This window comes from Podarcis pityusensis (assembly GCF_964106645.2).
Source record: "Podarcis pityusensis genome assembly, chromosome: 1".
Classification (NCBI taxonomy): Eukaryota; Metazoa; Chordata; class Lepidosauria; order Squamata; family Lacertidae; genus Podarcis; species Podarcis pityusensis.
Window position 1 is genome coordinate 13,855,718 of NC_138028.1, and position 24,636 is coordinate 13,880,353.

At 47.7% G+C, this 24,636-nt stretch overlaps 1 protein-coding gene and 1 long non-coding RNA gene across 2 annotated transcripts in view; one reads left to right on the forward strand and one right to left on the reverse strand.

Moving 5' to 3' along the window:
- The window catches only part of KIF26A (kinesin family member 26A), a 156,315-nt gene extending 154,012 nt beyond the window's left edge, over positions 1–2,303 (reverse strand). Inside the window, exon 1 of the mRNA XM_081001998.1 lies at positions 2,145–2,303. Coding sequence (XP_080858124.1) covers positions 2,145–2,279 — 135 coding nt within the window. The 5' untranslated portion in view covers positions 2,280–2,303. The remainder of the gene's footprint in view (positions 1–2,144) is intronic.
- The window catches only part of LOC308470514, a 114,653-nt gene that overhangs the window by 49,801 nt on the left and 40,216 nt on the right, over positions 1–24,636 (forward strand). The gene's annotated exons all lie outside the window — the stretch shown is intronic.

The following is a 24,636-nucleotide window of genomic DNA, read 5'->3' on the forward strand; positions in this document are numbered from 1 at the left end:
GGCTGGCGGTTCTCCGTCCCTGTTACTAGAGCGCCATCTGCCGGCCGCGCGTGGCTCTGCAGCTGCCCGGCTGGAGAAAATTAAGCCATCTCTCCGCACTGGGCGAAGGAAGGAGCGCGCGTCGAGGGGTCCCCAGGACCAGATCTTCTCGTTCAACGCTGCCGGTCGGCCTCGCCCCGAATAGCGGAGCCCACCGGCCCCCAGGAGCTCCTTCCTTGCCCCATAACCAGCACAGGCGCCTCATTCCCATCTGCAATCCATACAGGGGCAGTGCCCAATACTAGGTTGCAAGCGCACCTGTTCAGGATTTTTTGGGGGAAGGGTCTTTTTTCTCGCCTTCATTGTTGCTAGCCAGACGCGCGCCCGCATTCCCTGAAACGGGCCAAAGCGTCCGGGCCAGGCGCCGCTGCTCTCCCCCCTCAAGGCTCAGCCTACAAGGATCCCCCGACCCCCTTGGCCACGTCTGGGGGAAGGAGACCCGACGCTCCCAAGCGTGCATGGTTGAAGAAGGCGGGCGCTCCCGGGCTGGCGTCTAACTTTAACCCGTCGAGGGGAAAGCGGGGCGGTGGAGACGCCCAGGCTGCCCGTGGAGGGGGGGGGCGACTCCGCCATCGCTCTTGAGCCGTAGGGCTAGCTCGGGCAACCCTCAGAAGCGTCCCCGCCTCCTGCCTCCCCCCGTCGCCGTCCAAACTCCATCAAGCGCGATCGTGGCTTGCTTTCGCTCCACTTCCTTCGGCGCGCCAACACCCAGGCGCCTCGGCCGCTCCCTCTCGCCCCCGCTCTCTCACACACCCTCCATACACGCGAGTCCCCTGAGGCAACGTGGGAAGGGCGCGCTCTCTCCACCCGCTAGTCCCCTCTCCCCCAACAGCCCCCAACCCTCCTTCCAAGCACCACCACCCCACCCCCGGCTCTCCCCTTCCAACCTCATCGAAGTAGCCCACGCCAAACAACCCACAGCCACCCCACCCCACCCCACCCCTGGCGTCCTCCCCCCGTTCTTAGCCTGGCGGCGTCTGCAAATGTGGCACTTCGGATCCAATTTGCGAGAGCAGCAGGCAAGGAGCGTTAAGAGGCGCCAAGACAGGCTGGTGTAGCCATGAGGGAGCGGGGGGCGGGGGCCGCTGGCATTTCCAGGCTAAGTAAGCCCCCTCCTGGACCAACTCCCGTCCAACAACGCCTTGGCTCAGCGCCGACAAAATAATCACCGGGAAGCACGCGCTTCTGAGCATGGGCAGAATGCCTTTTATCTCCACCGCGGAATAAACATTAGGGTTAGGAATTTTTTTTAATAAAAAAAAGTGGGAAAGGGGTGTGTCTTGAACCCCAGCAGTTCATCAAATCCTAAAAGAAGGAGGCTCTTGCACCAATGCACCCCCTGTGCAAACCGGCTCAACCCACAGCTCCGGAGACCAGAGACACGTGCGCGCAGCCCTCCTTCAGGTGGTTAAATGAAACTTTCCGTAGGGAACTGAGAACTGAAAAGGCGGGTGCTGGAGGATCCCGGCGAGGCAAGCCCTGGTGGCATTCTGCCGGGTGCGCAGCTGGGGCGGGGTCTTTCCATTAGCTCTGCTTCCCCTCCAGGCTTCCTTTCCCCCGCCGCCGCGCAGTTAAACATCGCCTGCCTCGCATCCGCGCCTAAGAACAGGCGTGCCAGGAACAGAGTCAGCCTGCTCCAGAGCGCAGGAGGCCGCCGGCAACTCGCTCAAAGACCCCATGTGCCAGAGAGCCGGCGGGTTACAGACGCCTGCCTGGACTCCCAAGGTCCTATTATCGCGATTGCTTGTGGGAATAACCCGAGAAGGATTCCTCAGCGATTCTCTCGCTCTTTCTGGCGCTCGAGCGACACGCGCTTCCACCTACCGAGCGCTGTCCCTGGTGCTGAAAGCGCGTCGGAGCCACCAAAGGACCCTTTCCTTATTCCTAGGCACACAAAAGTCCACAACTGCTTCTACTTTCTCTCTGTGTGTGTCTCCAGCATCCCTCGCCTGGCTTATTTATTACCACGCTCTCTTTAAGTTTTTGCTCCATGTGCGCGGCCTAAAAATGCAAAGTCCGAAGTAAGGTGCCTGCAGCTCCCTCTTGCTTGTCGGAGTCCTTAAAAGCCACCCTCCGGCCACCCACCTACCCATACCGTGTCTTACCTTGCCTTTCCTCCTGAGAAGATGGCTGGTAAATCCGAAGATGATCTCGGAATCCAAGCAGAGAGCTCCGATCTCCAGTAAACTGGAGTTTTTCCTAGTAGCATTGGGAGGCTCCGTCGATTTTTGAAAAGCCATAGTTTTTAGTTGTTTGGGGGCAGCGGGGGAGTTAACCTCTCCGGCTCCCTGAGCGATATCCAAGGGATGGCAAGGTAGCGGACGGTGTCACGCCTTCATGGTCCTTTGCTGAGACGCGCCTCTGCTGTGGGTGAGGATCCAAAGGCTACCCAGCTCCACTCGCTCTTCCTTTCCCTCGTTCTGAGCCTCTCAGCAGCGCACCTTGCGGGAACAACCTCCTGTAGGAACGGCAGTGGCTCCTCTCCGCGTCCCGCGCAGATTTTATCCTCTCCCAGGTCGACTCCACCAGGCAAGACAGAACCCCCTCTGCCATCAGCTAGCCGGGGCTGAGAAGGTGCGCTCTTGAGGGCTCAAGGAAGGGGCTGGGTTAGCCACGGCTGCCTTTCTTTCACTACACACACACACCCCGCAGTTGTAGATTGGGGCGCAAATATCCAGGAAGCTCGATCTGTGATGCTGATGGTGCTGAGAGGATTAAGGTGGGGAGCGAGTTGAAGAGTTTGGAAGGAAACAAAGAAACCACTTTCCAAATCTGGGCAGAGCGCAGCTCCAGGGAACGGCGGGGGTGTGCTTTAGGTGAGCTCCTCCAGAACAAGCGCGCCGCCCATCCATCCAAGCTCCCTTTGGCCGCCACCACGGGTCCTACTTCCCCACCCACCACCCCGTCCCTGCTTTCCCTCGGAGTCGCTGTCCAGCAGCTGATCAGCCTCGCTGAGCGCACCCTGGAGGCTGGCGCAGGGAGAAGGAGGAGGAGGCGGCGGCGGCGGCAGCAGCGATAGCCCAACCCATGCTCACTCTGCTCCGCCAAGCAGCAAAGTTGCCCGCCTGGCCAGGCTGGAGTCGTCGGCTTTCTCTCTGGCGCTGCTATACCGCGGCCAGGAGGCAAGACCGGTCCCTGCTCCAGCCAGCGCTGGTTCTGAGGCGCGCTCTGCTTGCCTAGCTAGAAGGAGCCCTGATCGCAGTCCCTGCCGCAGGGCTGGGGGGGAGGGGGCGAGGAGCCACCAGCCCCCCCCCCTCTCCAAGCCAATCTCCTCCCCCCCCACACCCACCCACCCTTTCCAAACGCAGCTGCCTTCGGTGACATCAGCTAGCAGTGACAAACAGACAGACAGATAGCGCCACGGTGCACTGAAGGGGGAAGAGCAGGATCGATAGGCTTCCAAGGCTGGGGAGAGAAAGGGAGGAGTGGGGGGGTTGCGGAGGGCGGGGGGAGCTCCATTCGGAGCATTGATCCCTTCTTCAAGACACCCCACCCCTCCAGTCCCCGTGTGTATGCTGAAAGTGAGTTGAATGAGCTGTTTAGCCCAGCTTGGCACTGGAGGTGTGGGGGGAGAGAGGGAGAGAGAGGATGTGGCGCGCAGCGAGGAATCGCCAACTTAATCCTCTTAACTTGGGCATTCATTGCTGGCACTTCCAAGGAGCGCTGGAGCAAGAAGTAATCTGGGTGCCATTCCGAGTCCTTTCTTCTGGAGCTAATCGACCCTCGCTCCCCAACGTAAAGATATTTGACAGGGTTAGAAGCCACCACAGTCTTCGAGCTGCAGCGTGTCCTTGGGTCAGTCCGTGCCCGCATGCTTCTCCCCCTTGATCACGTGAAAAGACGTGAACGTGTGAATGGGCCACTGCGACATCAAACACGGCAGGCACAGCTTTCCCCCTCTTTTCTCGCCTGAGATGCTCTTTAGTGGTCACAGGTTCACGTGTTCACCATGTGAGCCGGTGTTGCCTAATGGTTAGAGTGCTAGAACTGGGACATGGGAGACCAAGGTTCGAATCCCCCCCACTCGGCCGTGAAGCTCACTGGGTGACCTTGGGCTAGCCGCCATCTCTTAGCCTAACCTACCTCACAGAGTTGTTGTGAGGATGAAACAGGGAGCAGGAGAACCATGAACACCACCTTAAGATCCTTGGAAGAAAAAAAGGTGGTCCATATAAAGGTAATAAATAAACTTTTTTAAAAAGTGTAGAAAAACCTACATGGGTGAACCAGCCATTTGTTCCAGGTTACACTATATTTGGTATGTTTTTCTTCTATTGGGGGTCACCAGTCTTTTTGGGCCAGTGGGTGCTTCTGTAAACTGATGAAACTTTTGTGGGCACCCCACAGCCAAGAAAACACTACAACCTAGACTATTTGGCGCAACAGAATGCTTCTTTTAAGCCCGATTATGGGGGGGGGGGAGGCATGAATACCATGTTGTCAATCCTTGTTCTGGGTTCTAGAAAGCGGGTTGATCAAAGTTTTGCTCCCAGAGGACCTCTCAGCAGGCTTAGGCTTGGGGTGGTTATTAGGCAGACAGAGGAAGGACTGAATGAGGGTTGGTGGGAACTATGTTTGCCCTGATGGGCCAGCCTTCACTGCTTTCAGTGCAAGCTTGATTGAAGCTCTGTTACCTTTCCCTGCTCACAGAAACAGTCAGAGCACCACGTGCCTAGAATAATGGAACTATAGAAAAAAGCAATGACAAACCTAGACAGCATCTTAAAAAGCAGGGACATCACCTTGCGGACAAAGGTCCGTATAGTTAAAGCTATGGTTTTCCCAGTAGTGACGTATGGAAGTGAGAGCTGGACCATAAAGAAGGCTGGTCGCCGAAGAATTGATGCTTTTGAATTATGGTGCTGGAGGAGACTCTTGAGAGCACTAGGGACTGCAAGAAGATCAGACCTATCTATTCTGAAGGAAATCAGCCCCGATTGCTCACTGGAAGGACAGATCCTGAAGCTGAGGCTCCAATACTTTGGCCACCTCATGAGAAGAGAAGACTCCCTGGAAAAGACCCTGATGTTGGGAAAGATGGAGGGCACAAGGAGAAGGGGACGACAGAGGACAAGATGGTTGGACAGTGTTCTCGAAGCTACCAACATGAGTTTGACCAAACTGTGGGAGGTAGTGGAAGACAGAAGTGCCTGGCATGCTCTGGTCCATGGGGTCACGAAGAGTCGTACACGACTAAACGACTAAACAAAAAGAGTTGAAAGGAGTTGGCAGACAACTACCTTTTGACCAAAATCTACTTTTAAAAGCCACTATGTGTAAGGAACACCTGGAATGCAGAGGAAGGTGAACCATAACCCTAAACATACCTGAGCACTACAGCCCAGGTGTAACCCAACCATTCCGGGGCTCCCAGAATATGAATACTCACTGGTATAGTAGCTGCTGTTGGAAGGGACAGGGTTAAGCATCCCCTCCTCCTCCTCTTCCTGCTCTATTTTTCATCTGCCTCCCTCTTCCAGTCCTCTATCCCTAAAGATGAATGAAGCACTGCCCCGCCAACCTCAGGCTGCCCTCAGCCAGCCCCCACCTGCCTGTCGTCTCACTTACAATTAGTCAGGGGGTGCTTGGCTCTGGCTCCACCTTCTGCTGGTCTTTCTGCCTCCTGCCCTACTAGATCCCAGTTGACACCAGCCACCACCAGTCTCCTGTAGATGCTTTTCATTTAAATCACACCTGCACACACCAGGAGGCAGGTTGGCATCCCTTTGTCTCTGGAGGCGATGGAGGAGTGTGCCTTTGGGGGTGCAGTTGAACTGTTGGAAGGTTGCAGCACCTGCTGTGGCTGTAGAGACCAATACAGGAGAGACATGTTCTGTTGCAGCTGGGGCAGATGAAGGCATCTGGTTGGGCTGCTGCAGATGCAACAGGGCCTTTCTTGAATTTATTATATCGGTCACAGACCAGTTCCAGCCCACATACAATATCAAGGAAGTCATAAAACACGATAAAGATACATTTGAATTTGCAATTAAGTATAACAGGGACAATACAGATATAGCAACAGTTTGAAAATATATATATAAATTAAAACTTAGTCACGTACATATAACCTAAAATTATCATTTAAGGCCTTAATCATTATGATAGCACAGCTTGTTCCCTAAGTTTTATGGCAATCGCACAGAATTTGGCTACCCTTAATGCAATCTCAGGATCCTTGTCCTCTACCAGGGATTTTAGACATTGAAGTATGGATTCATTTGGAGATTTTTGCATAGCACAGGTAATAAATACGGAGTGTATATCCCCGTAGAAACGGCAGAGTAACAAGGCACGAGAGACAGTTTCTAGCTCCATCAAGCTGCAGGGGCAGACTCTTCCACGTATGGTTTACCCTCGAATCTGCCCTGCAGTAAGGCAGATGGCAGCACATTGAATCTTGCGAGGGCAAATACCTGTATTTAGGTATTTGTAATTTTGACAAATAATTTGCTGGAGTAAATCCTCTCACAGGGCGTTTCTTCTTTCTGCACTCCTCCCAGAGGTCATTCCTCCTGTGGTCACTGCTATGGATACACAACCTGTCTGTCTGTCTCCAGACACTGTGGTCATCTGCAAGGGATTCCCTGAAGTCAGCTCCCCACACAGCACATTCCTGGGGATCCTGCCATCTTCCATTCCGCAGACATGACCAAGCTAGTGTAGACGTCACTGAGATGGGAAGGTGAGCTTGGAAGAGCCCACCTTTGTCTGAGGCTCTGCGCTGCCATGTGATGCCCAAAATCTTCCTGCCGCAGCGCATGTGGAAGGCATGGAAACGTTGCTCCTGGCAGTGGTGAGTTGCCCAAGACTCTCTTCCCTAAAGCAGTGTGCTCAGCACTCAAGTCTGGTAGATCTTCATCCTGGTGTTGTACGTTAGCATCATATTCTGGCACACCACAGGGATGTGTGCTAAGTCCCTACCTGTATTCATTGTATACATACAATTGTGTATCATCTGACGCGTCAACTGCAATTATTAAGTTTGCAGATGACACCACCATAATGGGTTTAATAACAGTTGGAGACGAATCAGCGTATAGAGGAGAGGTCCAAAAAATATCTACATGGTGCCTAGGGAACAACTTGCACCTTAATATCAGCAAGACAAAGGAGATGGTGTTGGACTTTCGGAGGAAGAGAAGAGAACTAGCCCCGCTGTACATCGGGGAGGGCTGTGTGAAGATAGTCTCTTCCTTTAAATTCCTAGGAGCTTATCTCAGTGAAGACCTTACTTGGAAAATAAATACAACCCAGATGGTTAAGAAAGCCCAACAGAGACTCCATCTCCTCAGAGTATTGTGGAAGAACGATGTCAATCAACATTTGATGATCTCCTTCTACCAGTCAACAATAGAAAGTGTCCTTTCATACTGCATCAAGGTGTGGTATGCTGGTTTGACATCATCTGATAGGAAGTGCCTACAGAGGGTGGGGAATACAGCACAAGATATTATGGGCTGTCCTGTGAATCCACTGGATGAAACAGCGGAAGAATGTTGCCTCAGGAGAGTGAGAAAAATTCTCAGGGATGATTCATGGGATATGGGGGATGATGGTGTAATCTCACTGTATACAAGTTGTACAAGTGACAATAAAATATTTCAATTTCAATTTCATATTCTCCCATATTCTTCGGAGAGGTGAGCCATTGCCGTAGCTGCCTTGCTAACACACTTGTCCAGTTCAGCATCAATGGAGAGGATCGGGAGGCAATGGCACACATTGTCATTACTCACACAGTGGGTAAGGGCAGTAGCTCAGGAGTAGCACATCTGTTTTGAATGTGGAAGGTCCCTGATTAAACCCCTGGGATCTCCAGGGGAGAAACTCTGATCTTAAATCCCTGGTGCACTTCTTCCAGTCCTGAGGATCTGACTCATTATAAGGCAGTTTCCTTTGTAGCATCTTGTTTGGCCTTGAGATACTCCATGGTCTTGTATTTATGCCTAAAGGCCACTGTGAAACTGGAAACCAGTGTCTCTGCCTCCCGCCTTCACCTTTGGCTGCCAATAGAGCCTGCTGGTGCCTCAGCCCTGCCAGCCAGAAAAATCCTTTCCTGCTAATTGAGCAAGGGTGATGGATTCTGTCTCTTTGTGAACTTCCTATTTGCTTTACGGCCTTATCAGCCAGTTTCGTGAATGGCAGAGGCAGCTGTCAGCAGGGCTAGCCAGTGTACAGGTGCGAGGAGGCAAACAAGACCGCATAGGAGAAAAGGGACTTATTGAAGGCCGGAAGTATTCCAAACAAACCGAGGCAAGAAATAAGCACCGTTAAATCCATCCATTCACCTGTCCTACATAATCATAATGAACTCATTCCCTGAGCATAGGCCTTCATGTAGACGCCATATGGCACCATCCATGCATAAGAAAGGAGATATAAACAGCTGTTGGGGAACTCTAAGGCTTGCAGGCAATCTTTGGAGGAGGTAGAAATAGTCCGATAGGGACAGTGCTTGCTCAGGGAGTAGGGAATGCTGACTGATTTGTTGTGGGAGGAGAAGAACAGAAAACATCAGGGAGAAGGAATGGAATGGAGCATCCTGGTGGAGGGCCTGGCTGGCTGCAACCCTGAACAGAAGCACTTCATGCTGCAACGCTTTGTTGTAGGGTCCACCTGTTCATATATGAAAGCCAAGAACCCAAGATTCTGTTCTGCTTTCCCAGCATGCTAGCCTCATTCAGGTGTTCTTAAATTGGAGCACGTTGACTGGGAAAGTCTGCAGCGGGGTTGTAAGCAACCCGGGCTGAAAACACAAACTAAATGAAGCTCAGAATCCCTTCCAATGCTACAATTCTATGATTCTATGATTGACTCCTGCATCAAACCTGGTGTGGTTTCAGCTAGCATATATTTTAAAAAATAATAATCAGTGCAGGTTCCCTATTATGAGTTGCTGCCCCAATGCAAAACCAAGGAGGGTGCTGTTATATTGGTGGTGCATCAACTCTTTAATGTAAAGAGCCTCCTTATATCCATTTTTTTCATTTTTCATTTTTCATTTTCATTTTATTTTATCTACAGTCCTTTCAACAGAAGACTTTACATCCAAAATAAACCAGAATACAAGCAAAAACATGACTCACATATTTTCATTTGCACCAAATTCTTCTCAAATTCCCTTGTTTTTCTATTCTTTAATGTTAGTCTTATTTTTTTAACTCCTTAATCTTAGCCTCTTAAATCACCTATGTATCCTTAACAATTTTCCAAGTATTGCCCTATACCTCCCTCCCCCCTGACCCATTGCTTCCCTTAACCCATGTGCAATCTTCTCTATATAATATTGTTTCTCGTTGTGTTAATTAAAGTTGTATTTATTGTTTCATATATTTTATGGTATCATCTTGTATCCTTGCGCACTTTAGCTATTGCTAATTTGAGCTCCAATCCCAGTTCTTTCCATATATTCCATATATCAGGTTTCTTTTCTGTGTTCATAGCGATTTGTGCTCATGATGGTATTGTGTGTAAGGTAAAGTAAAGTGACCCCTGACCATTAGGTCCAGTCGTGACTGACTCTGGGGTTGAGGCGCTCATCTCGCTTTATTGGCTGAGGGAGCCGGCGTACAGCTCCCGGGTTATGTGGCCAGCATGACTAACCTGCTTCTGGCCAACCAGAGCAGCGCACGGAAACGCCGTTTACCTTCCCACTGGAGTGGTACCTATTTATCTACTTGCACTTTGACATGCTTTCGAACTGCTAGGTTGGCAGGAGCAGGGACTGAGCAACGGGAGCTCACCCCGTTGCGGGGATTCAAACCACCGACCTTCTGATCAGCAAGTCCTAGGCTCTGTGGTTTAACCTACAGCGCCACCCTTGTCCCGGTATTGTGTGTAGCCAACCCCAATTTCAATACTGTAAATCTTTCAGAGTAGGCACACTGCTTCATTTCCTAGTGGCCCACATCCTGCATCTTTCTGCTGAAATGATGCAACTTTTCATGCCACAAATGTTCAAAGTGGGGTGTTGTTCTGCTCTTTTGTTGCCCTGCAGTGCAAGAGCACTCCTCCAGCTGGCAGCAAGGCAACTGGGGGAGCATTGCAGAACAACTGATAAAAGCAGCATGATGCATGGACGGTCAAGTAAAAACCTACCCTCAATGTGCTTGCATCGTGCCAATGGCACGTTGCAGAATACACTCGATGGAAAAATACTGATATGGACTGGCTGGAAACAGAGGAGCAGTGGGAGGCACCAGCCAGGGAACCCCCTGGGGGACCCCCAGGGGAAGACGGTTAGAGGGAGAAGGAGCAGGCTGGGAGGAGGAGAAAAAGTGACAGGGTTTAGTGAACAGGAAGAGGTTGTGGCAGAGCACAGTTCAGACTCCGAGGCAGCAGAGGGGGCTGGAGAGGGCTGAAACCAGGAGACAGAGAAGTAGGCTGCTGAAGAAGCCAGGGAGTCTCTCCCTCCTGCTGCAACCAGCTCCACCACCATCCTGGTCCCATAGAACACACTGAGAAATGAAACAGGCAGAGCAGAGGTTGGTTGTGCACAGATGTAGCCTGAGACTGCGTGGGGAAGTCCCTGGAGAGGAGGAGTCCTTGTGAACACTAGGAAGGCAAGGACCTTCAGTCCTTGCAATTGCTTCATTGGGCCAAGACTTCCTAGAAAGTCTTTCTGAGACCACTAGGCCAGAGCTGTGGGTTGTTTCCTTAAAGAAAGAGTTAATTTCACCAGCCTCAGGTAATTTATTGTTTTGTTGCTGACCTACACCTGACTCCCGCCCTGAAGAACATTAGTCTGGAGAGGCCCACAACCATACAAGCTTCCTATCTGCTGGGTAACAGATATTGGACTGAGAATGAGAATGTGGGCAATTGCAGAGTGTCCCACCTACCTGAACCTTTCTGACCTCCTGAGATCCGCTCTCATTGGCCTGGTTTCTGTAAAACCGTTCCATCTTAAATTGTATCCCAGTTGGACCAATGCATAGGTGAGGATGTTGAGGCAGAGGAGAAGAGGAGACCCCCAGCAACCTTGTGTAACTCCCCCACCCCTCCCCCCACCCCGGTTTCCCTTAAATAAGCCCTGACAAAGTGAAAAATCCCCCAGGTGTCCTGCTGATAACGGGAAAGTTATTAGCTTTCATTCAGGGTGTCCAAACTGAAGTAAAACATCCACCCAGGCGATTGTACGTAATAATGGACTAGATAAAGTCCATTTTTCTTGGGCCCTCTGAAAGCGATCCTTGGGCGTTAAAGCAGGTCTCTTAATAAATATCTTATCTCCTCCCCGCAGAGGCCTCGCTGCAGATAACCAGACAGCCATTACTGTATCTTTAATAATAACCACCCGAATTTCCATCAGGGCCCCTTCATAAAAGGCTCCCCTGGTTTAAAGGCCTCTTTGAGGGGGGGGAGGTCTCAAATCTCGGGAATGGCAAAACCAAAGACGGAAAGGCGGAGTGGGTGGGGGGGACCGGGTGCTCACATCTCTGGCAGGCCTCTTTCTGGGAGGGGTGTCTGGATTCAGCCCCCTTCTTCTCCCAATGCCACCCACAAATTGCAAGCAAGGCAGTCCTGGCTGCTGGCTGCCCACAAAGACTTCAAACCCGTCCGAGATAAACAAGCAAATGGCCTGGTTATACTTCCCAGGTGACCCCAGTGGCTCAAAGGGCGAGGAGTACAGGGCTTTTTATACCCAGGGGATCCATATACTTCTGTCTCCAAATCATTATAGGTCAAGGGAATGGTGCTAGGATTGCTGGATTCTTGCGCACTGGCGGAAAGGGATAGATCTCTCCCTGGCTCCTCTGCATGCCACCTTCCTATAATAAGCGGCAGTTTAGTATAGCACACGTTTTAGAGTCTGGTTTGGAGCGTTGGGTGGAGTGCTCATACTCCCTGAACACCCCACGGTCATTTAAGAACACTGCAAGGCAAAGCTTGGTAGCAGCTCTGCAGCTGGTCTGTTACTAAAAGCTCCGCACTGAATACTACAATATTCAGGAGAGATTTTAATTTGACACTCTGGTGCTTCCTTGAGGATTCTTCCTGGGCATCCTAGAGAGTATCCCTGGGGGAACTTAGAGGAAGGGGGCACCTTGAATGAGCAGGCTGTTGTTTTTTCCCTGTACAGTTTTTGGGGCTACTATAGCAAATAGCTTCCTAGGGAAGCTGCTTATATGCACAGCTGGTCATAGTTCTGCAATAAAACTGCAAAGCTAAGCAGGGTCTGGTATGGTTTCAAACTGGATGGGGGACCGCATGTTGAGATTCCTGCACTGCGGGAGGTTGGGCTCAATGACCCTCACTTTGAGCTCTACAATTCTATGAGACAGCCATACCTCATGTTGCATTCCGCTTTTGTTACAGACTTTCAGCTTACGAACGCAGCAAACCCAGAAGTCTTTATTTCCAGGTTCGCCGCCCGCGCATGCGCAGAAGAGGCACTCTAGTTGCAGACTTTTTGGGGTGCGAACGGCACCCCAAAACGGATTAAGACTGCAACTAGAGGTACCACTATACTAGAATCCATCTAGCTTAGTGTTGTATAGTATAGACCAGGATTTGCCAAACTTGGGTCTTCAGCTGTTCTTGGACTACATATCCCATCATCACTGACCAATGGTCCTGCTAGCTAGGGATGGTGGGAGTTGTAGTCCTAAAACAGCTGGAGACCCAAGTTTGGGAAACACTGGTCTACACCGATGGGAAACAGCTCTCCAGGGTTTCAGGCAGCTTTCCCCAAGGTTTGTCTACCTTGAACCTGGGACCTTCTGCATGCAAGGCAAATGCTCTGTTCTTGAGCTACAGTCCTTCCACTAGATGATGGAGCCTCTACAAGGATCCATAAAAGCTGGGTTACCTGCTCTTGATTGGGTTACATTCCCTCTGAAGGAGCAGGTACGTAGCTTGAGGGTCCTTCTGGGTCCTTTGCTGTCGCTTCAGTCTTGGGTGGCCTCAGTGGTGCAGAGTGCCTTCCATCAACTTTGGCTGGTGGCCCAGATGCACCCTTATCTGAACAGGGTGTCTACTTCTGTTGTCTATGCTCTGGTGACCTCTATATTAGATTGCTGCAACATATTATACATGGGACTGCCTCTGAAGAAGGTTTGGAAACTTCCTAGGAAAACTACCCGGACCCTGTGATCACCATCTGAGGTCCTTCTTGTGTGTTCCCACAATAAGACATCTGGAGGATGGGGACACAAGAACAGCCTTTTCTGCAGGGACTCCCCACTTGTGGAATGCTCTCCCCAGGGAAGTTCAGCTGGCACATACCACATTTTTCGCTCTATAAGACACACTTTTTCCCTCCTAAAAAGTAAGGGGAAATGTGTGTGCATCTTATGGAGCGAATGCAGGCTGTGCAGCTATCCCAGAAGCCAGAACAGCAAGAGGGATTGTTGCTTTCGCTGCACAGCGATCCCTCTTGCTGTTCTGGCTTCTGGGATTCAGAAGGTTTTTTTTCTTCTTGTTTTCCTCCTCCAAAAACTAGGTGCATCTTATGGTGCGTCTTATAGAGCGAAAAATACAGTACATTATACCTCTTTAGGTGCCAAGCAAAAATGTTCCTCTTCAACCAGGCCTTTGGCCGATCAACATCTGATATCCTTTTAAATGTGTTGTGGGAGGGGGTGGGGGGAGTGGGTTATTGGTTTGGTTTTGGTTTTGTTGTGTGTTTTGTGTTCTTTATCTTGTATTTTTATGTTGTGAACCACCCTGAGATTGACGGATGGAGGGTGGTACACAAATTCAATAAATAAATAAATACAGGAGTCCAGGCAGAGTGTCTGGTGGCATTGGGTGGAAGGAAGGCATCTGTGGGACTGGGAACTTTGGGCTACTCTACTGTAACAGCAGGCCCTCCCACCATAGCGATGAGGAATCTGAGCATTTTGGTTTCTCTCCATTTCTCAGTTTCCCAAACTTAAGTCCAGTTCTCCACATTTCCACACCAGTGGATGATTTGTTTGTTTGTTTATAGGTCTCATGAAAGTTCATCAGCATTTTAATATGAATACTTCCAGATAAACACATTTTTGAAAGCAATTTCCCCTAATATAATGATCCCCCCCCTGCATTCTTTTAGCTAATATACACATTTATATGCAAGCTTTGCTCTCGTAGGTGCATTATTTGTGCATGTTACTTGGCCAGACAACTGCACCACCAAATTCAGAGAAGTACGAATTTTGAAGGCTGTGTTTCAGTTTGCGTACTGTTTCAGAAAGTGTGAGTTAGGTACAGTCGCCTTTACATGCAAACTGAATCAAGTTTCTCCCCTACCTTTAGGCCCTAGTTGTCCCGGAGGTCTCCACAGGGTGGCGCCCTTCTTCCTTGGGAGAGGTTTTACCCAGTCATGATCAGGCTGGGCTCTGACACCACCACGCTTCCTAGATGAGCCATGTGTAATCCCTGCCTTCATTTACATCATCATCATTTTATTTTATGCTGCCATTCCACAGTTAAAACAAGGATGCTTACAATATGAAAAGATCTACATAGTTACAAACACAGCAAAGCAGTCATAAAAATAGATAAAACACATCAAACACTGCATAACCAAACTGAACAATTTCCACATAAAAATAAAGATACAAACAATTAATATCAATAGTAAAATAGAAAGAAAAGAGCAAGGTTGGTATAAAATTACGATCTTAGCCGGTATGCCTGTTATTGCATTAGGATGGAAAGAAAAGGATAAATGGACCATGGCAAAATGGAATGACTATGTTTTCGAATATATACAATCTGATATATTTGAACAGGTAATGACGGAAGATACATGGGAAAACAAACGTCAAAAGATTTTGAATAAAGGGACGGGGGGGGGAGCCAACCCAAGCATCCAAATTAGAATGAATAATCTGTGCACGTGGTTAAAGATCTGAAGAGAGAACAAGTTTTTGGGGGGAGGGGTTAAAGGGGAGGGAGGAAGGGGGGATTAGGATAAATGAGTAGGGGCAAAAGTATATACAGTCATACCTCGGGATAAATACGCTTCAGGTTGAGCGCTTTCGGGTTGCGCTCTGTGGCGACCTGGAAGTAACAGAGCGCGTTACTTCCGGGTTTCACCGCTCGCGCATGCGCAGACGGTCAAAATGACGTCGCGCGCATGCGCGGAAGCGGCGAAATGCGACCCGCGCATGTGCAGACGCACTGTCGCGTCTTGCGTTCTGTTTGGGATGCGAACGGGGCTCCGGAACGGATCCCATTCGCATCCCAAGGTACCATGGCACTGTTATATATAACTAATAGGAGGAGGATTTTGAGGCATGTTATTGTTAGATTTTCGAATGAATGAAATTTTTGTAAGTTATTCGACATCCCTGGATGAAAGTGTGAGTATAAAGAATGGGGGGAAATAAAAAAATGTAAAAAACACAATTAATATCAATAAGAAGAAGAAGAGTTTGGATTTGATATCCCACTTTATCACTACCCGAAGGAGTCTCAAACCGGCTAACATTCTCCTTTCCCTTCCTCTCCCACAACAAACACTCTGTGAGGTGAGTGAGGCTGAGAGACTTCAGAGAAGTGTGACTGGCCCAAGTTCACCCAGCAGCTGCATGTGGAGGAGCGGGGAAGTGAACCCGGTTCACCAGACTACGAGTCCACCGTTCTTAACCACTACACTACACTCCTTGCTGGGCAGCAGTTCTTATGAAGCCTGCCAGGCCCTGCCCTGGACCAGGTGGAGAGAGGCAGGAACAGGACCCTCAGGCTCCCAGCAGGTCAGACTTCACTATGCTGTACAGCCAATCAAATTTGGCTATGGTGACATCACTGAAGGCAAATGAAGTCAACTGAGAGGCAGAGCAAGAGAGCAGAAGAACATTTAACGTGCAGAGCCAAAGACATCCAGCCAACAAGGGACTTGTCTTTTGAAGCTGCCAATGAAGTTCCTAAAAAACAGGGAGCCGTTTCAGCCCAGCCCTATTATATATAATACTCTCTGTAATGGATATATTTATTGCCATGTCTCGCAGCTGATATTGAATTTATTGAATATATTGCTGTGATTCCCCCCCCCCCTTTTACCATTTAATTTACTAAGAATACAAAGGTTTGGTCTACAGGACCCAAGGGAAATCTAGGCAACACTGAGCAAAATCCATGAAATTCAATGTAGCACACTAATCATGGAGGCATTATAGTATTAATTGCTATAATGTTATACTTCTAATCCTATCTTATACACCGCAGCATGTAATTTCATTGGGGAGAAAGAGAGGGGCGAAGAGGGTGGGTGGGTGGGGGAGAAAGAATTGAATTTAGCTCAGTTGTGTAACTTAATAGAGTAGTTTGACTCCTACATAGCCGGGACCGCGGGGTTAATGCCGCCCGGAGAAATCCGCAAAGGGAGGCGCAGGGACAAACAACTTCTGACACCCACGTGGATGCCTAGATGTCGGATTCCTTGCTTTTTCAAGAGGTGCCCAGGCCACATAAACGATAATTAGAATTCGTTGTAAAGATGATTTATCAAGTCTATCATTGTGCTTGAAAAGGGTAGGTCACCCATGAACGCTGATGAAATTTCCAAGATCTCATCCCCGGGGATTTCATATTTTTTTCCCCCTTTGCATCTGCTGCCCTTTGAGATTGGGGGAAATGGCCCCAGGCAAGCTTCTCATTAATACCAACCGGAAAAATATAAGCATTTTGTCAGGCATAACATTTTCCTCCACTTGTCTACCTGACACGATCAGACCTTTAAATAACATGATAATGGGAAGCCCATGAATGTCCACGAGGACATTTTTTCCCTTGTTGTTGAGTTCCGCCAAGCGGAATGCATTCCCTAAGACAGAGTAATAATTTAGTATAGACAGTTGTTGATATATATATATATATATATATATATATATATATATATATATAATCCTGGAGACTTAATGGTTGCAGTCCTGCACCTTCTTACTTGGAGATTAGCTCCCTCACACTCTGTAGAACTTGCCGTGTTTTTCGCTCTATAAGACGCCCCAGACCACAAGACGCACCTAGTTTTTGGAGGAGGGAAACAAGAAAAAAAATATTCTGAATCTCAGAAGCCAGAACAGCAAGAGGGATTGCTGCACAGTGAAAGCAGTGATCCCTCTTGCTGTTCTGGCTTCTGGGATAGCTGCGCAGCCTGCATTCGCTCCATAAGACGCACACACATTTCCCCTTACTTTTTAGGAGGGAAAAAGTGAGTCTTATAGAGCGAAAAATACGGTACTTCTTAGTTCACATGTACAGGGGTTCTCTGTAAGAGATATAAACAATTGTTTATTTTCTTAAAAAACTATTGCAGTGTATTAGGTAACCTTGGGCCAATCGCTCTCAGCCTGACTTAATTCAGAGGGTGATTGTGAGGATGAAATGGGGAGCAGAGCAATGTGCACCACCTTAATCTCCTTGGAGGACAGGTGGCATATAAATGTAAAAAATAATAATAATTAATAATTTTGTGTGTGTGTGATCAAGCAGTTTACAAAATAGCGCTTATGTCATATTCAAAAGGATGGGGAGCTTCACAGGATGGACCTAGATCACGTTATCTAAATGTTATTTCGATTATTCATTAATCCTGACCCTCTTGCAGCTAGTGGAAATGTTAAGCATTGCTGTTCACAGAGTCATAAGAGTTGGAAGGGACCTCAAGGGTCATCTAGTCCAACCCCCTGCAATGCAGGAATCTTTTTGCCCAATGTGGGTTTCAGACCCACAACTCTTGAGATTAAGAGTCTCATGCTCGACCAGCTGAGCTATCCTGTTAATATGGTTTTGATTATATAATAGTGTTGCGTATTTTATTTTAGTTCGCTCCATAAAATTTATATACCACTTGGTTGTAGAAAAAACCTCAAAGCGGTTTACAAAAGAGATAAAACAATAAAATTGTTACTAAGAAATTTGCAAGCACAACTTAAAACATACGGAAAGATGAAACCACAAGAGAGAATAGATTAAAAACCAATTAAAGCTTTCTGCAACATCTTTCTGCAACATCTGGGCAGAAAGATGTTTAGGCTTGTCTAAAGAAGAATGTCTTCATCAGGCACTGAAAAGAATGCAGTGAAGGCACCTGCCTGATATCAAGTGGCAAGGAGTTCCTTTTTTTTTTAATAATTTTTATTAAAGTTTTAAACAACAAAAGAAAAAGAACAACACAAAATACAATACAAAACTCAACCATAAAAAAAACATAACAATTAAAAACAAACTCTCTTTTCCATTTCCAATTTTAAATTACTTATTTTCTAGACTTCCTCATACCTCCCTCTTTTGTATTCCAATCCACATTATTTGTCCAGCAGTTTCTTTTCCACTTTTTTAATCCCAATCTTTAATTTAATAAAATGTTAAAATATATAACTTCAACTTTTTTTTTTAAACCTAATCCTTAATCTTAATATCATATAACATTAAAATTTTCCCTTTTAATATCAAATTTCCATTTCTTTAAACATCTTTGATCTTAATCTTTAATCTTAATCTATCATTTTAACCTGTGCAGCTGGAAACCACTTACTTTCAGTCCCACATCCCTTTAACATTCCTTAATTTTGCAATGTTTCTGAAGATAGTCTTTGAATTTCTTCCAGTCTTCCTCCATCGACTCTTCTCCCTGGTCACGGATTCTACCAGTCATTTCCGCCAATTCCATATAGTCCATAAGTTTCATCTGCCATTCCTCCAGTGTGGGAAGTTCTTGTGTCTTCCAATACTTTGAGATGAGTATTCTTGCTGCTGTTGTTGCATACATAAAGAAAGTTCTATCCTTTTTTAACACCATTTGGCCGACTATGCCCAGGAGAAAGGCCTCTGGTTTCTTAGAGAAGGTATACTTAAATACCTTTTTTAATTCATTATATATCATTTCCCAGAAAGCCTTAATCTTTGGGCACGTCCACCAAAGGTGAAAAAATGTACCTTCAGTTTCTTTACATTTCCAACATTTGTTATCGGGCAAGTGATAGATTTTCGCAAGCTTGACTGGGGTTATGTACCACCTGTATATCATTTTCATAATATTCTCTCTTAGGGCATTACATGCCGTAAATTTCATACCTGTGGTCCATAACTGTTCCCAGTCAGCAAACATAATATTATGACCAACGTCTTGTGCCCATTTAATCATAGCCGATTTTACCGTTTCATCCTGAGTATTCCATTTCAGCAGCAAGTTATACATTCCTGACAAATTCTTAGTCTTGGGTTCTAACAATTCTGTTTCTAATTTGGATCTTTCCACCTGGAAGCCAATTTTCCTGTCCAATTTAAATACCTCCATTATCTGATAATAATGAAGCCAGTCTCGCACTTTGTTTTTTAATTTTTCAAAACTCTGCAATTTCAGTCTATCTCCGTCTTGTTCCAAAATTTCCCAATATTTCGGCCATTTGACCTCCATATTGACCTTTTTCAAGGCTTTCGCTTCCATTGGTGACAGTCAAGTGGCAAGGAGTTCCAAAGTGTCAGTGCCGCCGCACAAAATAGAGACCAAAATGTGGGGGAAATCTGAGAGCCTGGGAACCCAGACAAGTTCATTCATAGTTAACAGTAAATGTAATTTGAAAAGGATCACCAATGAGCAACTCTCTTTTAAAAATTGAACGTACCTTCTACATGCCAAGCAGTTGCTCCACTACTGAGCTGTGGCTCTTCATTGAATTTCAGGGATAAGAAGCATCAAGGAGGGGGAAACGGATGCTGCTGCAATTTACCGGTTTACTTGATTAATCCACCAGATAACATGGGTCAGTGTGATTCCTCAATCAATAGCTTAACATATGTGTGTCATTTGGGTCTCAGCTGGAGCTGTCCTATCTTAGGGGGCTTGGCTAACTAAACAGGCTTGAAGCATGAAGATGCACCCCTAGGAAAAGCTCAGGGCCTGATCCCCCGCATGTTAAAACACAGAATGTGCACATACTGCGCTCCTGTGCAGAGGACACTTGCAGCTGATTCAGGAGAGCCCTGAATCCCTTTGCCTTCCTTGCCTCCCACAATAGTAATAATAATAATAATAATAATAATAATAATAATAATAATAATAGGAGCACAAGACAACACCTGCCCCTGCTCTGCACCAGAGGTGTAGGAAGGGGGCGCGGGGTGTGTGGACTGCCCCAGGTGTCATCGCTGAGGGGGGTGACATTCGGCATCACCCACCTGCAGCTCCCAAGCCTACCCTCAGCCATCGATGGGGGGGGGGTGACAAACAAAAATTCTGTACCTGGTACCACCTGGTACCATCAATCAGAGCTCAGGATGGGAAGAAGCAGTGGTCTTTTCAAGAAAAATAGGTGTCAGAACTCACCATGAAATTGTTACGGTGAGTCGCCAGGCAACTTGAGGCAGCCCTGAACCGATGCCGGTTTGACAACCACCCACGGAGGTGCTAAAAAAATATGGCAATCGGTCTCCCTTGCTGGTTTGGGGGGTCACCCCTGGTTCTGGTGCAGGTCAAATAAATGCATCTCAGCTGCTCTCATTCTCTTAGATGCAGGCGGATGACTAGGGCATCCTAGTCTGGCTGCAAAGCTTAAAGACCACTGCTGCTACACAGGAGACGGATTGAAGAAAAGGACATTTGAATTAGCCCATGGACGTAGCCAGGATTTTTGTTGGGGGGGCAGAACCTCAGTTAGCTATGTATTTTTATTGATTTTTATTGATTGGGGGGCAGCTGCCCCTCCCTGACCTCCCTGGCTACGCCCATGAATTGACCCTGCAGCTTGACAAATCATGGCTAGGAGCGGTTAGGAGTTTGGTGGAGTCACAGATCTTTAAAACAAAAAGTGTAGACTTGCACATGCTGATCAGCATATATAATAATAATTTATTATTTCTACCCCGTCCATCTGGCTGGGTTTCCCCAGCCACTCTGGGCGGCTTCCAACAAAACACTAAAATAAAATAACCTACTAAAAATTAAAAGCTTCCCTAAACAGGGCTGCCTTCAGATGTCTTCTAAAAGTTTGGTAGTTGTTTATCTCTTTGGCATCTAATGGGAGGGCTTTCACAGGGCGGGTGCCACTACCGAGAAGGCCCTCTGCCTGGTTCCCTGTAGCTTTGCTTCTCGCAGCAAGGGAACCACCAGAAGGCCCTCGGCGCTGGATCTCAGTGTCTGGGCAGAACGATGGAGGTGGAGACGCTCCTTCAGGTATACTGGACCAAGGTCATTTTAACTTGAGATGTTCGTTTCAGGCTTTTCAGAACTACGTGAAGGCAAGAAGCGGGCAGGAGGGGCAGAGCACTTCCCCAAGATGGTGCCCACCTGATAGGTGGCAGAACTGTGCTCTGGCGGGAAAAAAGGACTAGACAGAAAGCAAGGTTCAGGCTAGATGCAGGCAGAGGTTCCTGGCTGGAACACAGAGCTCTAATGTTGCTTGAGCAAGAAGAAGAAGAAGAAGAGTTTGGATTTGATATCCCGCCTTTCACTCCCCTTCAGGAGTCTCAAAGCGGCTAACATTCTCCTTTCCCTTCCTCCCCCACAACAAACACTCTGTGAGGTGAGTGGGGCTGAGAGACTTCAGAGAAGTGTGACTGGCCCAAGGTCACCCAGCAGCTGCATGTGAAGGAGCGGAGACGCGAACCCGGTTCCCCAGATTACAAGACTACCGCTCTTAACCACTACACCACACTGGCTCTCAGAAGCAAAATGAGTCTGAGCCCTATATAATATCAGCATCAGCATCCTAATAGTTTGACTCCTGGAAGATGCCTCTGGTCTCACTGTTCCATCTGCAGTTGCATTCTCTGAGTCTGAGGACAGCAGTGCCACATGCTCAGAGAGCCACTGGTCCTGCAGGGATCCAATAGCAGTGCTTCTGGGCAGTGCCTGAGTCCCCTTCCCGTTCTTGTTTGGAGTCCCTGGCTGCATCACCTGAAGAAGAGGAATCTGACTCCTGGTCTCTGGCAGGCAGCGTCAGGCAGCAGAAAGGAACATTTTAGGGAATGGGAAGCTTGTGCTCAGAGACATATTCCCAGCCCACCTTTTTTGTTGCCATGCTGGAGCTTGAGAAACTTGTGTGGGGAGGCTGAATGGAGGGGGGAAATGAGGAGAGTGGGGTGGGGGGATATTCTGCCAAGCCCCATGAAGAGTCCTCCATGTGCAGGTGCTGCAACTGCGCTCAAACTGCATCAGGCTGCAAATAATTTGGCAACCCTAATAGAACATCTGGAGGCCTGCCAAAGTCTGAGCCTGATCTCTTGCCGCGGGCTCTGTAATATTTATGCACTCTGGATGGATTTAAAAACCGAGGGTTAAGCTGATTTTATTTTATTTTCTGATAGGCTGTGATATTAAGCATCCCCTAATGGAAATGTAATTGTGTTAGGTTTGCCTTTGCAAAGAGGGTTGTTAGGGCAGGGGTAGGCAAATGATACAATGGGATCTAGTGGGAGATCACTAGATGATTTGCTGTAGATTGGCAAAGGCTTGTGACTCCCAATTCTTTTAACGATGGCAAGGACAAAAGGCCCCCTGCACTACTAAACCAGGCTGTTATAATCCTTATAGTTATTCTAATGCAGATGTGGAGGTTCTGTTTTATTTTGTTTACAATGTTGCATGCACCCCAACAGGCCAACTTGGCCCCACGACCGTGGGTGCCCAGGGCCGTGGGTGCCGTGCAGAGTGCATGGCCCTGGCACTGAAATTTGTGGGTGCTCGGCCCCTTCATGGGGAATTTTGTGGGTGCTCAGGCACCCAGAGGCCCAGGAAGTTGGCACCTATGCACCCCGATCACTGAGTGGACAAAGATTCCAGGTGTTCCACTACTGACACCGAGAGCCAGCATGGTGTAGTGTAGTGGTTAAGAACGGTGGACGCGTAGTCTGGTGAACTGGGTTTGCTTCCCTGCTCCTCCACATGCAGCTCCTGGGTGACCTTGGGCTAGTCACACTTCTCTGAAGTCTCTCAGCCCCACTCACCTCACAGAGTGTTTGTTGTGGGGGAGGAAGGGAAAGAAGATTGTTAGCCGCTTTGAGACTCCTTAAGGGGAGTGAAAGACAGGATATCAAGCCCAAACTCCTTCTCCTCCTCCTCCTCCTCCCCCTCCTCCTTCTTCTTCTTACCCCCCAGGAATGAAGGTCAGAGGAGACTGTCTTTAGGATATATGGTTTTATTTGCACATATATACAGCCTGAGCAGAGGATGGAGAGCTCACAGCATTAACACTCCTGGCCTGACTGCAATGGCTGCTGATTAGTTTCCGGGCCCAATTCAAAGTACTAGTGTTGACCTATAACGACTCAGCACCTCAATACCTTAAGGATTGCCTCTCCCCATATGCACCAACCCAGACCCTGTGCTAATCATCTGAGGCCCTTCTCTATATGTCCCTCATCCCAGAGAGATTCAGAGGGTGGCAACTATAAAATGGGCCTTTTCTTTCAGCATGCTTTTTATTATGTTTTTATAATTGATGTACTGTAATGTGTTTTTAACATTGTTAAAACATCTTTTGATAAAGGGCAGTATATAAATTGAAATAATAATTATAAAATAATAATAATAATAATAATAATAATAATAAATATAATAAATATAATAAATATAATAATAATAAATATAATGATAATAATAACACTCAGACAGATCTTGCTTCCTTGCTGGGTTAGCAGGGAAGCCCAAGTCACAGTTTTGTGTCCAGCAGAGTGGGAGACAAGCCTCTGTCTCCCTAGCTTACCAAAACTCACAACCAAATTGTGTTCTGTTCTACCTTGCAAGGAGATGTTGCTTCCGACTAGGTGTGAAGGGTGAGGAAAGTTACCCCCATTTATGGCAGCAGGAAAATGTATTTGGACATATAAATGGTGGTACCTAACTGGCCAGCTAAGGCCATTATCTTACAAAGAATCTGGTCTGGCCAATTCAGCAGATTCGAACCTCACAGATCTTCATATTGTTAGAATTTATATCCTGCCCTTCCTTCCCAAGTAGCCTAGGATACAGGATCACAGGTGTGAAAGGGAGCCACAGGTATTATCCAAGCTGTCCCACCCACCAAACCTATAACAACAAGATATTTTACCCGCCCATCACCATAAGGTCCCAGGGTGCATGACAGCAATATAATGCAGAGTTAGAAAGACAAATACAACAGTTACAATCTTCTGCATGCAAAGCACTGAACTAGGAGTTTCACCACAGAGTTATGAATTTCACCTGAACCTGCAGGGGCTCTGAGGTCAGTTTTGCAAGCTAGGTCTTGGCTATTAGGGGATAATGCCTTGCCAAACTTCATGTGGACCTCATTCTCCAGGAGCATTCAAATGCAAAGGCTTTTTCGACTCGCCAGGCTCCGATGCCACGGGCAACAAATTGAAAAAATCCATGCTTCAGTCCGTTGGTGAAGGTCAGGGTAAAGCATGCCTTGACAGTTGCCCTAATGAAAGACAGTTGCCGGCAATCTTTTGCTCAGTAGTCCATGGCAGGGAGGCACGGGGATCTCTGCGTTGTGGCGCTTCTAATTTCCATCTAATTTGCAAGTCATAAAGAGAGAGGCCATTTGTGATCCACGAGCTTCCATTTAATTTCTTGTCACCCTAATCATGCCAGTTTAACCCTCGCTCGCTTGCCTGAGTGCCTTGCATGCTTGGCTGCTCCACTGCCTTCTCCTGCAAATGTTACGCCTCCTAAAACGG